The sequence below is a fragment of the Tiliqua scincoides genome, chromosome 2, assembly GCF_035046505.1.
Source record: "Tiliqua scincoides isolate rTilSci1 chromosome 2, rTilSci1.hap2, whole genome shotgun sequence".
NCBI classification, from domain to species: domain Eukaryota; kingdom Metazoa; phylum Chordata; class Lepidosauria; order Squamata; family Scincidae; genus Tiliqua; species Tiliqua scincoides.
Window position 1 is genome coordinate 248,896,063 of NC_089822.1, and position 23,488 is coordinate 248,919,550.

The 23,488-nt window shown below is 45.9% G+C and overlaps 2 protein-coding genes across 2 annotated transcripts in view; one reads left to right on the plus strand and one right to left on the minus strand.

Moving 5' to 3' along the window:
• The window catches only part of LOC136638989 (zinc finger protein 271-like), a 91,125-nt gene extending 68,106 nt beyond the window's left edge, over positions 1-23,019 (minus strand). Inside the window, exons 1-2 of the mRNA XM_066613014.1 lie at positions 22,859-23,019; positions 17,012-18,267 (exon numbers count right to left, since the gene is read on the minus strand). Coding sequence (XP_066469111.1) covers positions 17,012-18,256 — 1,245 coding nt within the window. The 5' untranslated portion in view covers positions 18,257-18,267; positions 22,859-23,019. The remainder of the gene's footprint in view (positions 1-17,011; positions 18,268-22,858) is intronic.
• On the plus strand, positions 4,623-5,570 carry LOC136641214 (zinc finger protein 879-like). Its single transcript, XM_066616905.1, has one exon. It carries the CDS (start codon positions 4,623-4,625, stop codon positions 5,568-5,570), a length of 948 nt encoding a protein of 315 aa, XP_066473002.1.
• Positions 23,020-23,488: the final 469 nt, after the last annotated feature.

Here is a 23,488-nt window from a genome sequence, read left to right on the forward strand (position 1 = left end):
ATTAATAAAATAATAATAAATAATACATTTCCTACCCTTTTTGTACATATTTGGGATGAGGGGATTCTAATCCCAAAGGGAGGTAATTCATACAGTTGTCAGAGGGAAATCCCATTTATGTGATGGGGTAGTTCCTTATCCCCTGGGGGCTGGGGATAAGAATAGGCCCTCAGTTTGGCTGTACTTGTCCTAAGAGGCAACTAAACAGCCACTGGGTAGATGGGACTCGTCAGCCTGGGAAGGCAGCTCATCTGAGAGAAGGAAAACTCTGATCCCAAACCTCCACTGCCTTGTGGCTACATCCAGTTATGGAAAAGGCTTCAGGAGTCAACCTCGAGGCAAAATCTGGAGCCGGAGTCCCTGAGGCAGTTCATGGCTGAACACAGTCACGTTCTGGCAACTCCTGCAACGCCGCTGGAACCAACCGTATTGGCCTCTGCCTTTCCATTGGACCATTTCAGCGACATGGAGAGGGGGGATTTGCTGCATGGGTAACAGCCTATCCTCCATACCTGCTTTACCCAGGCTTCGCGCACTGGAGAGGACACTCTGTTCCAGAACCACCATTCAGAGTGTGACTCCATAGTCTTCCAAGACTGAAGGATGCCAACAAGTTCCTGTAATACATGCACTGTAGTGTTGACATGGGATGTAGATATGATATCAACACATTTAACAGGATTTGTACAATTCACCAACAACACCAACTCTCTCCCCCCACCCTTCAAAATTGAAGTTTCCACCGAATTCAGACAATTCCCACATTCCTCACTTCTAGGATTGTAACAATTTCCCTGTTCCAGTGCCTTTTCACAGCAGACTGACATGCACAAATTTCCAGGCAAAGCTTTTCAGCTGCAATCCTGTCCACACTTACCTGGGAGTAAGCCCCATTACTTCTGAGTAATGCCTAGGATTGGGCTGTTACTGGCATGCAGAGGTGGGCAAACTTTCAACTTTAGGGATTGTGGACCTTTAACAATTGTACAGAAGAGGGAATTTCAGCAGGTGCAGCTTGTCATCTCAGAGATGATAAGCTGCACCTGCTGAAATTCTCGCTCCTACACAATTGTTAAAGGTCCACAATCCCTAAAGTTTGCCAACCCCTAGACAGAGAGTAAAGGAGAGGAGAAGCTGTGGTTGCTGAGTTTCTGCACATCAGGTTGCATTTCAAGACACAAGAGCAGGGCCAGTTTGAAAAGTTGACAACCCTCCTTAGAAAATACCTCAATATTCTTGTGCCATAAAGCCTATATGTATTTAACACACACCTCACAACTTTGTATTTATTCAAAAGGCTGCATTATTCAGACTTTTCTGGGAGTGTCACTGAATACAATGGGTCTTATTTCTGAGTAGACCTGCATAGGGTTACCCTGTCTGCAGTCTGATACACCCTCACCTGAGAGTGTGCCCCATTTAGCATAGTGGGACTTGCTTCTGAGTAAACATGTATAGGTAACTTACAGCCCAATCCTATCCACACTTTCCTGACATGAAATAAAATATTTCTTTCCACCCCCCCCCCCATTACAGGGTACAAGCCATGATGTGTATGCGCAACCTCCTGATTTTAGAAATGGGTTATGTCAGAATGCCAATGCAAGGGAGGGCACCAGGATGCAGATCTCTTGTTATCTGTTGTGCTCCCTGGGGCATTTGGTGGGCCGCTGTGAGATACAGGAAGCTGGACTAGGTGGGCCTATGGCCTGATCCAGTGGGGCTGTTCTTATGTTCTTATGTTCCTGGGAGTAAGCCCCATTGACTCTAATGGGACTTACTCCTGAGTAGACATGCATAGGCTTGGGCTGTCATACATTTAACTGCAACCCATACATTTACATGAGTAAACTCATGCAATGAGTAACTTATACATTTAAATGTATGAGGAAACAGTAAAATGAACTGTTAGCTTTACATAGTGGGTTACCTCAGTGATTACCTCACAATGCCAGATGCAAGGGATGGCACCAGGATGCAGGTCTCTAGTTGTGTGCTCCCTGAAGCATCTGGTGGACCACTGTGGAAGCTGGACTAGATGGGCCTATGGGTCTCTTCTTATATTCTTATGCTCTTAAGCAGCAACATGAACTGTTAGCTTTCTTAATACAAGGGTTCCAAACCACCCCCCTTTTCCCCAAAAATAAACACCAAGGTAAGAACAGCCCTGCTGGATCAGGCCAAAGGCCCATCTAGTCCAGCTTCCTGTGTCTCACAGTGGCTCACCAAATGCCCCATGGAGCACACAAGACACAAGAGACCCTCACCCCAGTGCCATCCCTTGCATCTGGCATTCTGAGGTAACCCAGTTCTAAAACCAGGAGGTTGCAGATACACATCATGGCATATCTTTCACCCTGCCTCAAATCTTTACTTTTTCTTGATCACATTCTAAGGTGGATGAAGTTCAACTTCACCTAGATTTCCCCAACACTATCAAGTGCTATTCATGGTGGAGCAGCACTTAAAACTGAACCTCCCTAGTTCCACAGACTACCCACTACACCAAGCTTTTTCTCTATTTTTTCTGTCACTATCTTTATAATCTGCATTATTAATCTACATATATATAATCTTTATATATATATATAATCTTTATCTTAAAGACTGCTGCTGTAAAAGGCTCTTTAAAGGAATCCTCCATGTATCACTATACATCTCTTCTTACCACCTGTAGGAAGAGGGCTATATAATTAATCCCTACTGGGTAGTGGGCCTCTTTTTGAAGAGCCTTGTGTAAGTGCTGCATAGGTAGAAGGAAGTAGCTGTAGAGAAAAGTGAGCAAAGGCTCTCATGCTTTTAATATGGGATGTGAAAAGAGAGGTTTTGCTTTTTCACTTTGTTATTAATGCTCCACTGCTGTTCACTTATTCCTTGTATCAATTTTTGTTAGAAGCAATATAGTAATAACTGCTTTTTTCCTTTTTGATGCTTATCTATGTTCTCTTTACTATGGGCTGTCTCTTTAAGAATAGAATAATTTGCTTTTGCTAAACCTGGGGGGAAAATGTGGTATAGCTCTTTTTTTGGGCTGTGTGGGTAAAAGGGACTGAGGAAATACTGTATTGCTGTTGTGAGTCTAATTAGCTCTTCTAATTCTTTGCAAAAAAAATTGACAAAATAGTATTCCCTGCATTGCTATAGCTTGCTGAAAAGAAATATGATACAGTATTGTAATGTTGTTATTTATACACTGCTTTTTCAAGCAAAAGTAGTTCACAAAGTGGTTTATATAACAAAATAAATCCAAGATTCTGGATTCTTATTCAGTATTTATTCCTAAGGGCTTGTGGCTCTTTTTTTTTTTTTTTTTGACTTTGTATGGTCCTGTTCTCATGTGCTGCTATCTTAGAGGCTCCTGTTCTTTTAGCAGCTAGTAGAAATTCAACAGGTTGAGCATTCTTCGGCTCTGAGCTGGGGCAAATCTGTGTCAGGCTGCTTGCTGTACCCAGGAACTACCAGGTAGCCATTAATTATGTATTGGAAATTTTCTAGCTAGAATCTTGAGTAGGAGATGTAGAAAATATCACTTTGTGGCTTGTCTGTGCTATTGCACGTGGTGGGGGGAGAGAGTGTTCCTGGCTTTTTCTGCTTCTCTTGTCATCCAACCATGCAGTGGCATCACTAGGGTTTGTGTCACCCCCGTGATGAATCTCACCTCCTGTAGTGGGTGGGGCAACACCCTGGGCAGTGGGCATGGTGATGCACCATTGCCCCACCCCCACTGGTTATTTTGGCTATAACTTTTGATAGAATAGAGATATTCCAACACAGTTTGTTTCAATGCATCCTGCATGAAATCACGCAATGAATGATATATAACATTATAGTATTATTTGAAAATGCCAAAACTTAAAATTTTTTGCCAGTAGTGGTGCTGTCTGCCCCCCCACCCCATGTGTATCATCCGGTCCAGCCCGCACCTCCCTGGCGATACCACTGCAAATCTAATAGTTGGATGAAAAGGGAAAGAAGTTTGCTTGTGCACTACTTGTAACTGGGCTTTGGTAACATATCTTGTAACTGATACGTTCCAAGAGAACTACATTAGTTTTCATCTGACCTCTTCTGGAGCTGATGGGTTATATGAAACTTTCTTGCTTGCAGGGTGTTTTACAATCTGCTTCCAAGCTGCATGCAGACACTTTTTCAAGTGTTCTGGCACCTTAAATAAGAGGATAGTGTTACTGCTGTGCTACTGTTCAACATTTTATTGGCCATCTTATGTGTCCAAGTTCAGCAGGTGAAAAGTTCCCAACCCTTTTTTCCAGGAAAAGCTTTAGCTGCTGGATGTCTGCCAGGTGGTTGTCAAAAGTACAGGAGTCCTACTGGGAAGTGCTCTGACTGTGTTACAGTTTCCATTTGTGTTTGTGGTTTTGTTTTTTTTTTGCACCTTAGGATGTGAGCTGCATATGGGTGTTTTTATTTTTCAGCAGATAATGGGGCCTACTCACAATGCAGCAGGAGACCAAGGCAACGTCAAGACTGAGCCTGGTGTTCCTGCCATAGTACAGACAGTCCAGACAAGTGACCATGTTAAGACTGAGTCTGGTGTTCCTGCCATAGTTCAGATACTCCAGGCAAATGACCATTGTAAGGCTGAAACTAGTGTTCCTGCCATAATGCAGACAGTCCAGAAGAGCGACCGTGTTAAGACCGAGCCTGATATTCCTGCTATAGTGCAAACAGTCCAGAAGAGCTACCAATGCCTGGAATGTGGAAAGAGCTTCCAGCGGGGTCCAAGTCTGCTGACCCACCAGAGAATCCACACAGGTGAGAGGCCTTATCAGTGCCTGAAGTGTGGGAAGGGCTTCGCTCAGCAGTCGAGCCTCACTATACACCAGAGAATCCACACGGGGGAGATGCCTTACCTCTGTCCTCAGTGTGGACGATGTTTCCGACAGAGCTCCAACCTCCTTAAACACAAGCAGCTCCATTCAGGGATCAGGCCCCATCTGTGCGCTGAGTGTGGGAAATCTTTTGCTCAACGTTCAAACCTGATCATCCACCAGCGGATCCATACAGGAGAGATGCCCTATCTGTGCTCTGAATGCGGGCAGACCTTCAGGCAGCACCGGAGCCTCCTCCTCCACCAAAGATTCCACAAGGGCAACGTCTCTTGGAGTCACAATTGCCCCGAGTGCGGAAAAAGCTTCTTGCAGAGCTCAGACCTGGTGAAGCACCTGAGAGTCCACACGGGAGAGATGCCCTACAGCTGCCTGTACTGTGGGAAAAACTTCCGTTATGTCTCAAACCTCAATAGGCACAGAAGAACCCACACAGGGGAGAAGCCTCATGCGTGCCGACAGTGCGGCCAATGCTTCAGCCACTTGTCCAGCCGGAACACGCACGAACGGATTCACACGGGCGAGAGACCCTACGGCTGTGCTGAGTGCGGGAAGACGTTCATTTCCAGCTCCAAGCTTGTGAGGCATCTGAAAACCCACGTGAAACAGCCACCCTACACCTGCCGTGTGTGTGGGAAAAACTTCTTTCAGCATCAGAACCTTGTTAGACACCTCCAGCTACACAAAGCTTGGCGCTCCTACTCAAAAAGGAAGAGGAAGTAAGAAAGCTGGTAGGATTCCAAGGCAACACCCTTTCCACCAGGTAACTCAATGGCTGTATTCTTAGCTTCTAGTACTAGAAGCATTCTTTTTTCTTGGTTCCGGTGTGCAAGCCACGTTAGAATTTTTTACAGGCAAGCTTGGCGCTAGAAAAGATGGCCACCACCATGCTTACATCACTTCCACCTACTTTCTATCAAAACAAACATAGGAATCTGTCAGGAACACAGCTACCCCCATTGTGTACGGTGAGAACATGGCAACCTCCGTACAATTGATGTCAATAGGGGGATGCCATGTTGCTGTTTTTAAAATAACCGCACTGGAAGCATGCTAACAGCATGCTGGAAGCATCGCTTCGGCCTGTTTTTCAGGCTCAAAAAAGACTGCGGCCACTGTGTGTCTGCACCACATGTACTTAAAACTGGTGTCCAGGATTCTTCCCTTGCCCAGGGAGCCCTGGGAACTGCAGTTCCATAAGTGGGGCTAGGATTCTCCAGCAGAGTTCTCAACACCCTCTCCTCTCTCTAGTTCCCAGGATTCTTTGGGTTTTTAATAGGAGTTACTGGCCCCAAACCAATATCTACTGGTTGGGCAAGTGTGTGGTCATGACAGCTAAGGTGTTGGAACCATACAACTGTCTGTGCAATAGTACAGGGCTGAGATGTTGTTGTCCACACTTGGATTCTGCCTTTAATGTGGCTTGTGAATTACTGTATCCCATTTTATCTTTGCATATGGACTGCCCCCAAAACCCTGTGTTTGGGTTGAGGGATGGTGCCCAGGGTCACCCAAAGAACTCCATATCTGTGGGGATTCAGGCATTAATAGACACCCTTCCCCCCCTTTATTCTGCCAAAGGCTCACTGCATTCAGAACAGTAGTGGGTTTGTACACAGGGGTCCCATCATTCACATGTCTTGCTTCTGCACCTCCAGAGGCATTTGACTGTGGCCAGTGACAGAATGCTGGATGGATTAGATGACTTCCACAAATGTATATATATTTATGTTCTTGCTCTTTCCCTCTTTACAGCTGCTGTGAAGAAATCATAGGTATCCTCTGAAGACGATTTGGGTTTTGTACTTCTGGTCCCGCTCCCACATTTTTTTCTTTTTTAAAAAAGACATTTGTTAGCTTGTGATAAACTTATTTGTAAAATGAGACCTGACTCCAGGCAAGGAGGAGGGGAGACTTTTGAAGCTGGGGAGAACTGGATCTGGGCTGGTACTGTTCTCCTGTCTTGATGAGAGCTTTGCATGTGTTGTCCTGTCGCTTAAGGCTGTTGATGACTATCGTTATACAGTATATAAAATTTGATGGAGCTCTTGAAACTGTGAAAAAGGGGGATTGAAGCTCATCGGGCAATGATTTCAGTGAAACTTCCTGGTTTGATTAGTGTTTGAGAGTTAATGCTTCCTCCAGCCTATAGAATAGTGAGAGCTTCATGCAGCTATTCAGTTTGCTGCAGCTACACCAGTGTATCTAAGGGTCAAAGTATATGTAGCATTTAAAGCACCATTGACCCCTACAGGCTTTGTCTGTCTTTGGTATATAGCAACCACGGAGCAGGGATCCCCTGATCCATATTGGGACTGTGTGTGTGGCTCAAACCTTGCTGCAGTCTTAATCAGGCCTCCCTGTGGTGTCACTGGGAGCTTTTCTCCTAGAGCAAGTGGTAGCTGTGGAAGGGACTGAACAGGATTGGAGGCAAAGGGGCTAAAGTCTGTCCTTTCCTTTCCCGAGTCTGCCATCACTGCCTTGATGGGGTGGAGGGACTCCTGCAACTCCTGCAACCAGGAGCAGGCACATGTTTCTAAACATGCAGTATGTTGAGGGCCTGTGACCAGTCAGTGTCTTAAGATGTGCTTAAGAATGTACATGTACACACATCTGCCATTCATATTATAAGAAACTCCACTATGATACAGAGGTACCCATAGCCAGCATGATTATTGGCCAGCATCACACTTTGTGCAGCAAATCTCTTGCGGCCAGTATGGCCCAATCAACATGCATGCAGGCATAGAAAGAGGAAAATGCCCCATGTAGGTTATGCTTTCCTATGGTAGGTGGCTGATAGTGGGGAAAGTTCTCCATTGCCTGAAAATGCCAAAAGGAGGGGAAGTAGATGTTTTGTTCTGTGTGTCCTTCCCTTTACAAATAAATGTCAAGTCGTTAAGAGCATTTGTTTTTCTTATGGATTATAATTGCATGTGTCAACCAGGGAAATGGCAAGTAGCTATATGGGGCTGGGCTTGAAGGAGAGGGTAGAATAAATAGGTGCCAACTTCCTGCTGCCAGGAAGGAACATGAGGACAAATTCTTCTACTATGAAGGTGGGTGTCGGTGAGGCTGGGTGCTGCCTTGATCCCTGTCCAAAATATGCAGGACAGCTCTTCCTGTTCCAGCAGCACAAGGGCTATTGTAGAACGATAGCTCACTGGCCTTGTGGGGAAAAGCGCCTTTGGAATTTCTTGCCTCAGCCTCCAAAATATCTTTGGTTGGTCAGTAGATAGATAAGTACCTGTTGCAAACATTTTCTTCTCAGGCACTCTCACCAGCAGTGATCTTATGACTTCATCCTATTAGTCAACTCCTTCCTATTGGTGTCAACTTGAAGGGATATTTTGGTGGCACCTTGAGGACTAGTAGACTGTTGCACTTGATGGAATGCACTCCAGCCACAAAGTGCACTTCTGACACAAACAGGCCTCTCTCTTTAATTTATTGGCTATGTTGCAGAGGTTGCCCCTCTGTGTGAGTAGGAGCCCTTGTCCTTGGAACTAAATTAGTCGAGACAAATTGGGCAGTTTTTTTATTTGGTTGACAGTATTCCTTTGTAACTCGGCTAGCTAACTACAATAAGGAGCCTTGTTTTATTTCCCTGAAAGCTTGTTTAAACATAAAGATCTGCTCATCTCTGAGACTTTCTGTCCTTCTTTCAGGACTGTCATGCCAAGCAATAACACTGTGTCAATAATTATTGGACAGACTGAACTCTTGAGTGCCACTTGTTAAGCAAGCTGGCTTGTTTTAGCACAGAAACACTTAAAATGAGTTCGTCTGTTTATGAAATATGTCCTCTTGGAACTGAAGTTCTGCAGGATGGTTGTCTAAGAATCATTTCTGCAAGCCACAGGACAGTTTCTTGATGTCATCGCCAGTTACTTCTGGATTGGGGGACCAGACATAACACAACAAACACCAGTGAGAGGCTCAGGGCAGACAGGAGGGCTTTTTTGAGCTTGTGAAAAGTGCACACTGGAGCCTCATAATTGCTGTTTGTCAAGTAGCGTTGCTGGTCTCAGTGACATGAGTCTGGGGGGCTCCCACAAGTACCATCGGACACCACCTCAAGCAGTCAAGATCAGTAGTTTCCCAGCACAGTTCAGAAATGTTGGCTGTTATACATAATGCCAAATTTTGGTAGCGATAGGAACTTCTTTGGGAGGACTTGGGCAGATCAGCCCTTCATAGTCTGCACAGTCAACCCAAGTACAGTGTATGCTGCTAAGAAGCACCTCTGTTTTTATAGACTTCAAGAGACAACCAAACAAATGTTTTTTCAGTCCTAATCTCTGCAGATCTGGAACCACAAATATAGATGGAACTATGACGCAAAACAGCAAAAATTTCACTCACAGCCTATTTGAAATTAAAATTAGGTGACCTGAAAATGCCACTTAGTTAGGGCACCACTTAGCTGACCTAATGACAGGACTACTTCCCAGGCAATTGAATGTTCAGTGTCTTTTTGCTGCTTTAATAAGTGTTTTAGGGCCATATTTATATATTGTTTTAATGGTTATAAAGGTTCTGATCAACTGGAGTGAAAGGTGGTATAAAAATTAATAGCTTGAATGAGTAAGACACTTGCACAGGAGTCCCAAATCACCCCTTCCAACACAGAGGTATTTGTATTGCTTCACATCAATTTGGCAATAAGTAACTGGCAAGCAAAAGACAAGTGGGGCAGGAGGTCTGGTCTAGAGGGTAGAGCCTCCATTGCCTGAAGATTAACATCCACAAGGTCGCCAGTTCGAGGCCACCGGCACCGTGCAACCTTGAAGCAGCTGGCTAGCTGCAGCTGAGCTGTTCCATCTGCTCGGAGCGTGGGAGGACGGAGGCCAGAATGTTAAACCAGATCGGAGTGTAACACCTTGAATGTAGAGGTTCTTGAAAGAAAGAACCTTCTTTCAATTTGTAAAAATCCCTACGGGGATTTAATTAGCCTGCCTATGTAAACCGCCTTGAATAAAGTCTTGAATAAAGACCAAGAAAGGCGGTATATAAATACTGTATATTATTATTATTATAAGTGCTGCCAGCCAGCTGCAATCCTGTTTATTTTCCTCCTGCAGCTTTCCCTTCGAGCTATATTTGCATAAGTGCCTAACCCTATATAACCTATTTTTATGTCAATGTTCATTCTTAGAATTTGTGCAATAAGTGTTTCTGAGCATATGCAGGGTATATTTTATTGATAGAGATTTTAGAGGGTTAACTTATCTTCTCTTGTTTGAGGAAAATAACTGAAATTGGAGCCAAGAGAATGACTGTTGTTCCCCTTAAAAACAGGATAGGAAGTCATTGTGTCAAAGTGACCTAAAGAGATCATGATTGGCAAAACATGTAGATCATAACTTTCCCAAAGGGAGAATTCCAGGATCTTGTGTAACCAAAGTTGTGAGCCAGGAACATTCTGAGATGCAGGGCAGAATGACCTCCTAATTAGAACTGGGACCATGCACCAAACCTGTCATGATATGCCCAATAAGGAGGTGGAAATGACATACAGTGTCACATGGGTAACTTGTTTATCTCACGTTATTTAATGTGATTTTCTGGGTGTGGTTCTTTGAGAAACAGGATGGGAAATGAAGAGTGAACATTTGTATCCAAACTGAATCGATTGACTTGTAACTTACTATTGTAGAAATAAAGCTCCAAACCCTTTTAAAAGTCTGTGACTGTTTGGCATTGCGTCAGTGAAAAGAATCTGAAAATCTTTCCAACATTATTTATCAGAGAGCAGCTGCAAATGGTACCTCTTTGGTTGGACTTTGGGAAGGCTGTGGTTTTCTCCATTGTCCTGTGTCTGTTTTAAACTTCTTGCTAATTCTTTCCTCCTCTCTTTCTGGGTCATCTTTTGTGGAGGAAACTCAGTCCAGCTGCCAGTCTGATTCCCACTTTCTTCCACTTAACCTCTGGTGCAACTAGTCTTGCATGCAAACTGCACTTCTGTGTTCCTATATCGCTTAATAAAATTGATATTCTTTTGGCGAACCTTGGCTCGAGGTTACTATTAGCCTAATGAGGTTAATTCTGCTGTCTAGTAAATGGCCTCCAAATGGGCATATGTCCAAACATATGCTAGTTATAAATTATCTGAACTGAGTAATTCTAGGCCAGGCCAACCTGGAGTTGAGACTGTGCATATACATGTGTAGTATTAAACATGTGCATGCATTTGAGACCAGTACAGTATTGCCTCCGAGCTATTAATACCCATCTACCAGACCACAGCTTCAGAGACTTGGTGAGGACAGATATAGCAGGACCCAAATGTTTAGTCACTTAAATATTAAGGTGCCATTGCCTTAATTCTGGGTGTCATCAGTATACCGATAGCCTAAGAAGAGCCCTGCTGGATCAGGCCAATGGCCCATGTGGTCTTGGATGTCAGTGGCCTACCAAGGAGCCTACAAGACAACAAGATACTTGTATCCTGTTGGCCACTCCCCTGTATTTGGCATTAAGAGACAAACTACCTCTAAAGATGGAGCTTGCATATACCAGTAGTTCGCATGGCTTGCAACCTGTGATGGACTTTTCCTCTTTTAAATAGAGGCTCTCACTTTTAAGGAAAGGAGGATTGGACACAAATTTATCTAAAATTTGCCAAATTCTTCCTTTTTTGTGAAATGCTATTTAAAGAATGGAAGTGTGAACTGGAAATATATGGAATCCCAAAACCAGGATGCAAGCCTTCAGCTATCTTTCCCATTGGCTTTAGATAGATGTCTCTTGGTACTAGAGATACCTGACATAAATTTCAAACAAACTTTATTGAATATCATAAGAAACTGGAATACAATAAATTCAAATGGAAGTGTCCAGATCTACAGTGGTAACAGATGAGAAATAACAGAAGTACAGACAGAAGAATAGCACATAGATAACAAAACTGATCAAATAAACACGTTTTTAAAAAGTTTAAGATAAATCTAATCCAGACAGAGGTTAAGAAATTTTTTCCAACTAAAAGAAAGACATTGACTCCTTTCAATTCAGCTGGCCAAGCGAAAATGAAAGTACACAGTCTTACCACACTATAACACTATTGGGATCCATCTACATAGAGGGAAAAGCTTAACTCATGGTGAAGCTCATGAGGCATTTCAATCACGGCTAGCAGTGGGATAATCTTTTTGTAGCATCTACTTTTTACCCTCTGGAGATCTTCAGATAACAAATTCCCTAGTTTTTTAACCACCATGTAATCACAAGTAGCCTACCAAGATCACATTAACTGCTGTTTATTAGGACTTTTTTTTAAAAAAAAAAAAACTGTGCACCATCTCAGGTTTTGTATAGCCAACTGAGCTTAACCACTATCATCTTCGACAAAACAAAAAAACACACAGGATTACATAGTGTAATAGCAGGTCTACCATTAAAAAAAGCAGCTAGCTACTGCCAACAATTCCACCTTTGGGGGCAGCACAGCATACTTACAAAAAGAAATTTTTTTCCCTTCGAGAATTCAAAGCATCACATTTTCTGATTCCCTTCTGGTTTGGATTCAGCTATGACTGTCTTGGCTGAGGACAAAAGGAAAGGGCTTTTGCATATCCAAACGTGTTTGGTTCTGGTTCACATGGGAAGAATTTAAATATTCACATAATGCTGGCTTGTATCTGTTTAACGAGGTCATTAACAACACGGTGTGTTGCATCCTAGTCTTAACACTAGATGGTGAAACAGACACGCTATACCAAAAAAAAACCAACAACACCCACGGAGAATTGGAACATAATGGAGGGAAACCCACAAAAAGCGATACATTAATTTTGCATTCTTACTTGATACAGGGGGAAACATACAGCACGATGAAAGCCCTTACAAAATTTAATTTTTTTTCCAAACTGTGTTATCTTCCCCACACACCACCCATGCCTATGCAATCAGATTTTTTCTCAGCTGTTTGCATTGCCTCTCAGAACTTGGACACTGGGAACTGCCTAGACATTGCAAGCCACATTAGCACAGGGAGAGCCTGTAAGGGAATCAATTTTTTAAATAACGATCGTGCATAAGACTGCATTTCAGTAGTGAAGCATGCACTTAGGATCTTCGGCATGCAAAGCTGAGTCCAGTTAAGGCTGGAAAAGACCCCTCTGAAATGCCGGAGAGCTACTACCCACTCGTGTCGACAAAGCTTCATTTGCAATGTACCTTTAGGAACATATACTGCTGCTTACAGAGTCAGAACCTTGGTCCATCTAACCCGGCACTGTCAACACTGACAGGCAGCAGCTCTTGAGGGTCTCAGAGGGATCTTTCCCATCCTGGAGATGCCATGGATTGAGCTGGGACCTGGGAATGCTCTACCACTGAACTATAGCCTCTCCTCCTTAGGTAGGGGCTAGAAAAAGCAAGCTTCAACAGCAACTGTAATAGCTGTAGAGGCTAGCTAGGCATTACAGGACAGTGGAGGCACTACACAAAAAATTGTCGCTCCCACTTCCTCCACCAGCCTGCTGCTCTTTTTTGTTCTGCTACCATTATCTAAATTTGATGGAGGTCTTAAGCTAGCAAGCCTCCCCCCCCCCCCCCCAATGTTGTGTGCTGCTCCTCAGGAAGGCAGAGCACAGATGTCTGGAAAAATTTAACATGCAGCTGAGATTGTGAGATGCTCACTGTCCATTCTGGTTGGGATGTACGACTAGGCCAGTCGCATCATTTTTGCTCAAACTCCTATTCTCAACCAATAGACTGTCTTTTTTTCTTTTCCTTTTAAAATTGTCCTATTCCAGTTCAGATTGAAAAGAGTTTTTCAAATAATATTTCCCACTCTTTGGGAAGAAATAAGGTTTTAAAATCCAGCTTTTTATTTATTTCCTACATTTCTTCCTTAGGACATACATGAGAGCCCCACGCAATCTCTCATCCAAGCAGGGACCAGAAGCAGATCTGCTTAGCAGCAGCAAAATGACTATACCACACAACCTAGGACCCTGTGGTTGTAATTACAACACAATATATGGACTGCTAACAAAGCCTGAGAAACCTCCTTAGGGGCATCTAATCAGGGCATGTTCCAGCAAAAGACAGGTGCCTTGCCAAACGTCTGGTTTTGCATACACAGCTAAAACACAATTGAAATCCACTCATTATGCTACCCATGACATAGTGCTCTTACACAGGGATCTCCAAACCCCGGCCCAGGGGCCAGATGCAGCCTGCGACAAGCCTCTCTCCGGCCTTTGGCAAGCCTCTGGTCTCCTGCAAACCTCTGGTCCACTGAATCAAATGTGATCAGATCTGTGCTCCAGTTGTGTCTGGAGGGTGTTCCGAGGGCTGGGGAGATCATGTGCCTCCCCTCAGAACGCCTTCTAAAGGCCTAAAAACATACCTTCCTAGTTTTCCTGAAAAAATGTGGAAAAAAAAGTGATGTTTTTGGGCTGTCTGAAGGCCTTAGGCTTTCTAATGTATTTATTTAAATATTATATTAAAATGTATTTATTTTTCTAGCCCTTGACACCATGCCAGATATCTGATGTGGCCCTCTGGCCTAAAAGTTTAGTGACCTCTGCTCTTACAGATCACCCCCCCCATCAGATTTTCATGCTAATCTACTGAGGTTTTCAGATGATGTTCTATTTCCTAGCTGATGGGGTTAAACTTGCAGCTGAAGTCTGCAGCAGAACCTGAAAAATTACCAATACCCTTGTTCAGACCATTGCAATAATATGTCATAATAGAGACCTCTTGGCTCTAGATGGTCAAGAAGGCATCCTACTAAATTTCCTTTCCATATCAACTTGCCCATGCCATCCCTGCGTTTATAGTTTTTGTTTTTTGTTTCCCTTGTGCTCGCTTTCCAATGATGCTTTTGGCCATCATCGACTGCCGAAACAACCCACTGAGCGATTGGGATAGTTCATGATCCGTTTGATCACTGCTACCAGATTGAAGGTGGAAGCTCCCACTGTGACCCCTCAAATGGTGGAATGGTTGGCAAACATTTGAGACAGCAGGGCAAGAGAAAAGATTATAACAACAATACAGGGAAGAGCGGGAGGGATTGAGAGAGGTTTACTAGGGAAGACAGCAAATCTTTTTAACTTATTGGAATAACTATGTTAAAAATGCCTGTTCCAAACTTGCTGTTCTCAGTGTACGGATTTAGGCTGCAATGCCTTGGAAATTTGTATCCTGAAAGTACATGTTAGAGTAACAACAGACACAAGCCTTCCCTATGTGGACACAGTGGCTGTGCAGAGGGGGAGCTGCATAGGGCCTGACGGAGCACTGTTCTTCTCCACCTGCCCTTTGGTATGCGCCAAGGACAGGGCTGCAGCTCAATGGCAGAGCATCTTGTATACATGCAAAAAGGCCCCAGTTCCAGTTTTGACACCTTCAAGTGCTGGGAGGACCCCTGGATTGCTGCTGTCAGTTGGAAGTAGACAGTACTAAGCTTGATGGACCAAGGGTTTGACTTGTTATAAGGCAGTTCCATACATGCAGAAACAATCAGATGGAAGGCCTGTGGACACCTTTCCACATTCCGTATCGAGCCCTCCCGCCTCTGCTCAGTCAAGGAACTCCGATTTTTTAGGAGAAAACTAAAGACCCTATGACCTTCTAAGACCCTATGAGGGCCAGGGAGGTGGCATACGGTCTCTCCAACTCTCAGTAGGCCTTTGGAAGCCTCCAGAAGGCCTCCTAAGGCCTTGTAAAGAGGCCTTAAGGGCAAGGGGAAAAAACAAAAACAGGTGGCGGTGGGGGAGAGGGGGCTGTGGTGCTCCCCCAGCTGGGTGGCACCGTAGGGCATTTGCCCCCCCCCCCAACACCCTCAATAAACCAGTGCTTCAAACCTCATGTGCATTGACCAAGTAGAGTGGAAGACTTGCACAGGTTGTCCATTTCCCATAAAAGTCTACTTAGTAGCTTCCCCCCCTATGCCCATGGGGAAGGGGAGAAAAATAGGGCTCTGTTATGCCCTATGAGGGATCTTTATAAGAATGGGCACTGAGGTACCCATGCAGGGAAGGACTGTGCCCTATAAATTAAATTAAATAGTTTATGAAGGACTTAAAGCTCCACACTATCAAACTAAAATACTTTATTCTATTGATGGCATTTGGAAAAGGAAACAAAAACAAAAAATAAAAATTATTAGGATTAAAATACCAGGAAGATGACAAAAGAGCAGAAGATCACTTCTGAAAAACAATAACTGTGCTTCCAAGGAGAGCGTCTGTGGCTGTGTTTATATTACAAACTTAACCTGGTTTGCGTGTCATGCCTCACCCCACCAAGGCAGAGAACAAAGAGGTGGCAGATCTATACGGATCACTTAGGAACACCAGTTAAGCAAGAAAAGACATTACCCCAAATAATTGTTTTAAGGGGGGAAAAGGATATAATAAACTCCTACTCTGGATCACAATTTTTCTTGCCCATTTCCTTGTTCCCAAGCGATCCATCTAAAAACTACCCCTTTTTTCTGCTTTGTTATTGTTTTTTTTAAACAGCTGTGTCTCCCCGGCACCCCCAGGTCTACGAACTCCACTTTCCTTACCAAAGAACCCAGGATGCGTCTCGGGATCTCTAATCAAAATTTTTCCAATACTCGATCAAATTGCATTTCTAAGGATTTTGCAAAGGAAGAAATGACAACCAAACAGGTTGTAAAGTTGTTCTTCATTTCAATATGGCTGGCGATACCATGCTTAAGGCTATACCTTAAGCCAAAGCGGACTTGCTCCAATATGCAAAATGTAAAAGACAGCTCATAGGTTCCATAGTTTGGTCAATTTAAGGCTTATCCAAGCCTCCTCTTTAACTTCTAATGAGAAAAAGACAGCCTAATAAAAGAGAATTCCAGATACTGATTCCTACTCTGTTGTCATCAGAAAGCAGGAGATTCACAACCAGGGTAGAGGGTTCCGCCCATTTGGCTCCCGGCTTCCACATACCAAGAATCAGGAAGGACACTCCATCTTTACTTCGACCATATGGGTGGGTGGGGACGCATCGCTGAGGACAAACTGACTAGGCTTTGCAAGAGGCACAGGGTCACTGCTCTGCTTCAAGGATGAGGATGCCTTCTCCTTTTGGCCCCAATCGTATTCAGGAGCTGGTGACCAGGTCGTTGTTTCAAGTGGTGCTTCCGTTTCCGAAAGAGTCGTTCCAAGACTTCCATCCTTAACGTGGACTCTCTGATGGGATACAAGGCGGGAGCTCCGAGCAAAGCACTTCCCACAATCAGGACATGTATAGGGCTTCTCTCCTGTGTGAATTCTCTGGTGAGTGACCAGGTCGGCATTAATCCGGAAGCTTTTCCCACAAATGTGACATTCATACGGTTTCTCACCCGTGTGTATTCTCTGGTGTTTAATAAGGTCTGAACTGTAACTAAAACTCTTCCCACAGATGCCACATGGGTATGGTTTTTCCCCTGTATGGACTCTCTGATGGCAAATCAGGTGAGAGCTCCGCTTGAAGCCCTTTCCACAGTCAGGGCATTCATAAGGCTTTTCTCCAGTGTGGTTTCTCTGGTGGGTCACTAAGTCATAGTTGACCCGAAAGCTCTTTCCACAAATGGAGCACTCATATGGTTTCTCACCAGTGTGGACTCTCTGATGCCTAATGAGGTGCGAACAGTCACGGAAACGCTTCCCACAGATGCCACACGGGTACGGCCTTTCCCCAGTGTGAACTCTCTGGTGGGAGATCAGATGAGAGCTCCGGGTGAAGCTTTTCCCACAGTCAGAGCATATATAAGGCTTCTCTCCTGTGTGGCTTCTCTGGTGGTTGACCAGGTCATAGTTGGATCTGAAGCTCTTCTCACAGATAATGCATTCATAGGGTTTTTCCCCTGTGTGAACTCTCCGGTGAGACATGAGCTGCGAACTCTGGGAGAAGCCTTTCCCACACTCCAGACAGATGTAGGGCTTCTCACCTGTGTGGACTCTCTGGTGGGTGACCAGGTCAGAACTGAAGAGGAAGTTTTTCCCGCACTCCAGGCAAGAAAACGGCTTCTCATTTGTGTGGGTCTGCATGTGTTCAACCAAGTCAACCTGTTGGCTGCAGCCCTTCCCGCACACAGGGCATGTATACGGTTTCTCTTCCTTATGGATTTTCTGATGTTCGACTAGGCAGGAACTCCCGTTAAAGCATTCCCCACAAACAGGACAAATGTATTGTGTCTGAGAAGGACAAACATCTGCAGTTTCGTTCCCTAGGATGTCTCCGTTGATGGAAAAAGATTCCTTTTCCAACTCTGGCACAGGGCTTTTTTGTTCAATCTCTGAACTGGTCTCAAGCATTTCTTCTCCTTCTATTACCAGATCTGGAGAAACATGCCCCTGGCAACTTTCTAATGGCATCCCATGCGCTTCTGCTGGTTTGGGGCCTCCCTGCTGAGAGGTCCCCTCCTCATCCTCATTCTCCATCTTTTTACCTGCTGAACAGAAAAGAAAAAAAAGAATTCAGACAAAAATGACTAGAACTATGAATTTCTAAACTGCTTTCAAGTGCCTACTGCACATTATCTCAGTCATCTTCAAAACAACCCTGAAGGGCAGGCCATTATCTGCATTTTGCAGATGGGCAGCTGAGGCTCAGAGAAGAATGGCAGAGGTTTCCTTGCAGAGGTGACATTCAAACCAGAGATTTCCCCAATTCAGGGCTTATGCACAATTATTCTCTGTATTGTACCAGAGAAAATAATGCTTGCGAAGGACAGCCAAGACAACACCAGCCTTGTACTTCACTGTTAGAATCCAAATGTACATAAAAAACTTAAATGTAAGGACTAGAGCAGGAGTGTCCAAACCCCGGCCCGGGGGCCACTTGTGGCCCTCAGGGGCTCCCAATCAGACCCTCGGGGAGTACCCAGTCTCCAATGAGCCTCTGGCCCTCCAGAGACTTGCTGGAGTCCGTGCTGGCCCGACACAACTGCTCTCAGCATGAGGACGACTATTCAACCTCTCGCCTGAGCTGTGGGATGAGGGCTCCCTCCACTACTTGCTGTTTCATGTCTGTGATGCAGCAGTGGCAGCAAAGGAAAGGCTGGCCTTGCTTTGTGCAAGGACTTTTATATGACTTGAGCTACTGCAAGATCTTCATTCATTCATATAAGTTCCATCTCTAATAAATTCATTTATGTAAATTTATTCAAATTTTAAATGTAAATTAATTCTTTTTTCCCCCCGGCCCCTGACATCGTGTCAGAGAGATGATGTGGCCTTCCTGCCAAAATGTTTGGACACCCCTGGACTAGAGTAAAGTACTATACACATCTACGAAAATGTAAGTAATGTACATAAATGTATTGTATTCATAATATTTGACAAACAGTTGTCTGAAATGTAAAGCTTTGCATACATCAGCATCGTTGGCCCATAAAATAGACTTTCCTCTTCTATTTCAAACTGAAGCATGCGGATTCTTGCAAAATTCAGAACATTCTGGCAAGGAGAAAGAGAAGGCATATGGCAAGATGGGCAAAAGTTATAGCAGACCAGTGCAGAAATAACAGATAGGCCCTCTTAACTCTGGTTAATAAACACACACTCACAAAACCTGGAACAGGCCACAGGGCCATGCGCTGGCTCCTACAGCCTTTCTCTAAGTAAATTCCTCCCACCTTAACTGTAGTTATTACAGCAGAAGTACTATTATCTACAGTTAAGGCTAACTTAGATTCCTACTTAACAACAAAGCTGGTTCCCAGTTCTTGTTCCGTGGAAGCCTTAAACATGATTAGTGCTGCTATTCAGAATGCCAGATGCAAGGGAGGGCACCAGGATGAGGTTTCTTGCTATCTGGTGTGCTCCCTGGGGCATTTGGTGGGCCGCTGTGAGATACAGGAAGCTGGAATAGATGGGCCTATGGCCTGAGCCAGTGGGGCTGTTCTTATGTTCTTAACTACAATTCCCAGGAAGCCTTGCAGGTCTCTTGTTATCAGGTGTGCTCCCTGGGGCATTTGGTGGGCCGCTGTGAGATACAGGAAGCTGGACTAGATGGGCCTATGGCCTGATCCAGTGGGGCTGTTCTTATGTTCTTAACTACAATTCCCAGGAGGCCTTGCAGGTCTCTTGTTATCTGGTGTGCTCCCTGGGGCATTTGGTGGGCCGCTGTGAGATACAGGAAGCTGGACTAGATGGGCCTGTGGCCTGATCCAGTGGGGCTGTTCTTATGTTCTTAACTACAATTCCCAGGAGGCCTTGCAGGTCTCTTGTTATCTGGTGTGCTCCCTGGGGCATTTGGTGGGCCGCTGTGAGATACAGGAAGCTGGACTAGATGGGCCTGTGGCCTGATCCAGTGGGGCTGTTCTTATGTTCTTAACTACAATTCCCAGGAGGCCTTGCAGGTCTCTTGTTATCTGGTGTGCTCCCTGGGGCATTTGGTGGGCCGCTGTGAGATACAGGAAGCTGGACTAGATGGGCCTATGGCCTGATCCAGTGGGGCTGTTCTTATGTTCTTAACACTTAACAGTTATTAAGGTAGCAGAGGAGAACTGACTCTGGAGAGAAGAGGGGGGCCTATGTTCCTGCCACTCTCCCCCATCTCTTAAGCCTGTGGTTTTCAAACTCCCAGGGAGTTTGGAACCCTCAGTAAGTCCATGCGGGGGTGGGGGGGAGGCAGCGGGGGCGGGGAGAGGCAGTGGCACAATCCCCAGGATCGCGCCGCTCAGGGGGGCTGCAGGGACTGGGGTGCACTCACCAGTCCCCGCAGCAGCCATCCTCGGGTGCGGGGAGCCCTATGCGAGCCTCTGCAGGGCTCCCCAGCCTGCAGAAAGTGAAAGTGGAGCAATCGCACTCCACTTCCGCAAAACCAGAAGTGCAGAGCAATCACTCCATTTTCACTGCTGCTGACCTGGGGAGACTTGCAGAGCTGGGGTGTGAGAGCACCCCAGTCCCTGCAGCCCCTCTGGTTTAGCAGAGGCGGGGCGCAATCACCCCACTTTCACTTTGGAAGCTTCAGGGAGCCCTATGGACAGACGTGTAGGGCTCCTCACACCCCTGGGAAGCTGCAGGAGGCTGTGGTAAGTCCAGCCAAGCCCCTGCAGCCCCCTAAGCGGCGTGATTCTGGGGATCACGCCACTGCCTCCTCCCTGCCTCCAGGCTGCCTCCACCCCTTAAGGGGAAACAGGCCAGGGCCCACAGGCTGGGGCATCGATGCCTCAGTCCGAAAAGCCCTGTCTTAAGCCATTTCTGCCCAACATTGTATATACACAACAGCGATCAAAAGTGTACACCTGTGAGCTGGGTAGAAATGGGTTATTGATTATAGTGAACAGAGCTGCTCTGTTAACACCCCTGTTAGCCCAGGATCAAGCAGGCCTAGAGTAAGGCCTGGTCTCCTGAAGCATCGGAATGAAATGTTTCAGATCACAGGGTGTGTGTGTGCGTGTGCATGCGTGCCATTTTTGAATGTTGGGGAGAATCTCCCTGCAGGTAGGATATTAGCACAACAGAGAATCAACTGGGATCAAATCTCTCTGTCTGATATTCTAGTTTTAATTTTCTGGGAGTATTGAAATGACAGGATAAAGGAGATTTTAAAAATGGCACCACCACTTGTATTCCAGATTCCGTCACAGCCTCCACTGCAAGATTCCACCACCTCATTCAGCTGCATATGTAGACACGCTCTACTACATAATTATGTAAGGAGCAGTTATGACCATGGCTCATTCTGCCTGCACCCCAAGGAGAGGGAGTCTTCCCTTCCAACCTGCATAATTCAGACTTCTCTCTCCTTTCACAAGGCCTAGGAACTTGCTTTTCAAAACAAAAAGGTAACCTTGAACTAAAAGACTGTGTCGAAATCCTTCTTGGACCGCAGGCTCCCACACACATAATCCAAGCCAGACAGAATGTAGCAGCAGCTGAAAACGTGAGCCAGGAAGTCCTTGGTTCAAGAAATCAACCTGGTCAAGAATTAACCAGGACGTCCTTGAGCAAGCCACACATTCTTTCTCCCTGCAGTGTGAGATGAGTAATACAGGTCTACCTTATCAGGCTGTTGTAAGGATTGATGGGAAAGATTTCATGGACTTGAAATGAGCTATTTCAATTGTAAATATTGTTGGGTTTTTGTTTTTTTTAATTTGGCTCTGAAACAGTAAAAGGGTGTTCCTTTTTAAGCTATTAAGCAAAGGCTGCTTCATTGTAAGCTCCTTCTTAAACGACTTAAGCCATTTCTACCCAGCACTGCATGTACGCAACAGGGATCAAATATCTACACCTGTGGGCTGGGCAGAAATGGGTTAATTCCTTGGTTCAGATACATGTATTTAAACCTGGCAGAAATCCTCTGTGGATAAAGTGGATTGAGGCAGCAGGGGATGAACAGAGTGGATAGCTGGATGTTCTTTTCCCACTCACACAACACCAGGACCAGGGGACGTCCACTCAAACTGAGTGTCGGGAGCGTAAGAATGGACAAAAGAAAATATCTCTTTACCCAGTGTGTCATTAGTCTGTGGAACTCCCTGCCACAGGATATGGTGTGGGCTCATCTGATCTTGGAAGCTAAGCAGGGTCAGGCCTGGTTAGTACTTGGATGGGAGACTGCCTGGGAATACCGGGTGCTGTAGGCTTATACCATAGTCTTTCGAGACTGAAGGTTGCCAACCAGGCTATGATGATGGCGTCTGGCCTAGAAGCCTTTGAAAGGGCAGACTGATGGAGGATAAGTCCATCCCATGTTACAAGCCCATGATGGGAATGTGCAACCTCCTGGTTTGACCCCGGAGCGCCAGGTGCAAGGGAGTGGGCCCCAGGATGCAGGTCTTGCGTGCTCCCTGGTGGGCCGCTGTGAGGATGCAGGAAGCTGGAGGAGATGGGCCTGATCCAGCAGGGCTCTTCCTATGCTCTGGGCCAACAGGAAAACAATAGATGGGGACAGACAATGGGGCTGAGCCCAGGCCAAGCCTGGCTGGAGCAGAGGCGGAGAGGAAGCCCTACCCCCACCTCCAGCCCCAGCCAGGGATTAGCCCGCGGGTCAGCGAGCGGCGCCAGAGGCCCAGATCCCGGGGGACTCACCCGAGGCGCGCCGCGCAGGCTCCTGCAGACCCCGCCGGGGCAGAACGCAGCGTCGCCGCGCGCTGAAGCTGAGCCAACAATCGCGCTGCGGGCGGAGGGGCGCGCGCCTGCCTTGCCTGCCCAGCCCGGAGCTTGCGCGGCCGCCCTCCGGCAGCTGCTGGGGAGCTGAGTCAGGCGCAGGAAGTGCAACCTCGGAGAGGCACTCCCTGCACACTGGCAGGCGCATCGGAGCCTCTGGTGGCCGCGGAGCGGAGGCGCTTCCTGCGCTGCAAGGCGCATGCAGGCTGGTGCTTGGAAGGGCGGTGCTTCTCGCGGGCGCCTGCCTGCCTGCCGGGATCCCCCACCCTGATCTGACTGTAGGGTCGGGCTGGTGGCTTGGGAAACTCAGAGCCCAATCCTAACCACACTTTCCTGGGAGTCGGTGTACTCTTTATTTAGCACATTGCATATAATACATGGACTTAGATATCAGTTAGACTAGATCAGGGGTGCCCAAACCCCGGTCCTGGAACCACTTGCAGCCCTCGAGGCCTCTCAATGTGGCCCTCAGGGAGCCCCCCAGCCTCCAATGAGCCTCTGGAGATTTGTTGGAGCCCATGCTGACCTGACGCAACTGCTCTCTGCGTGAGG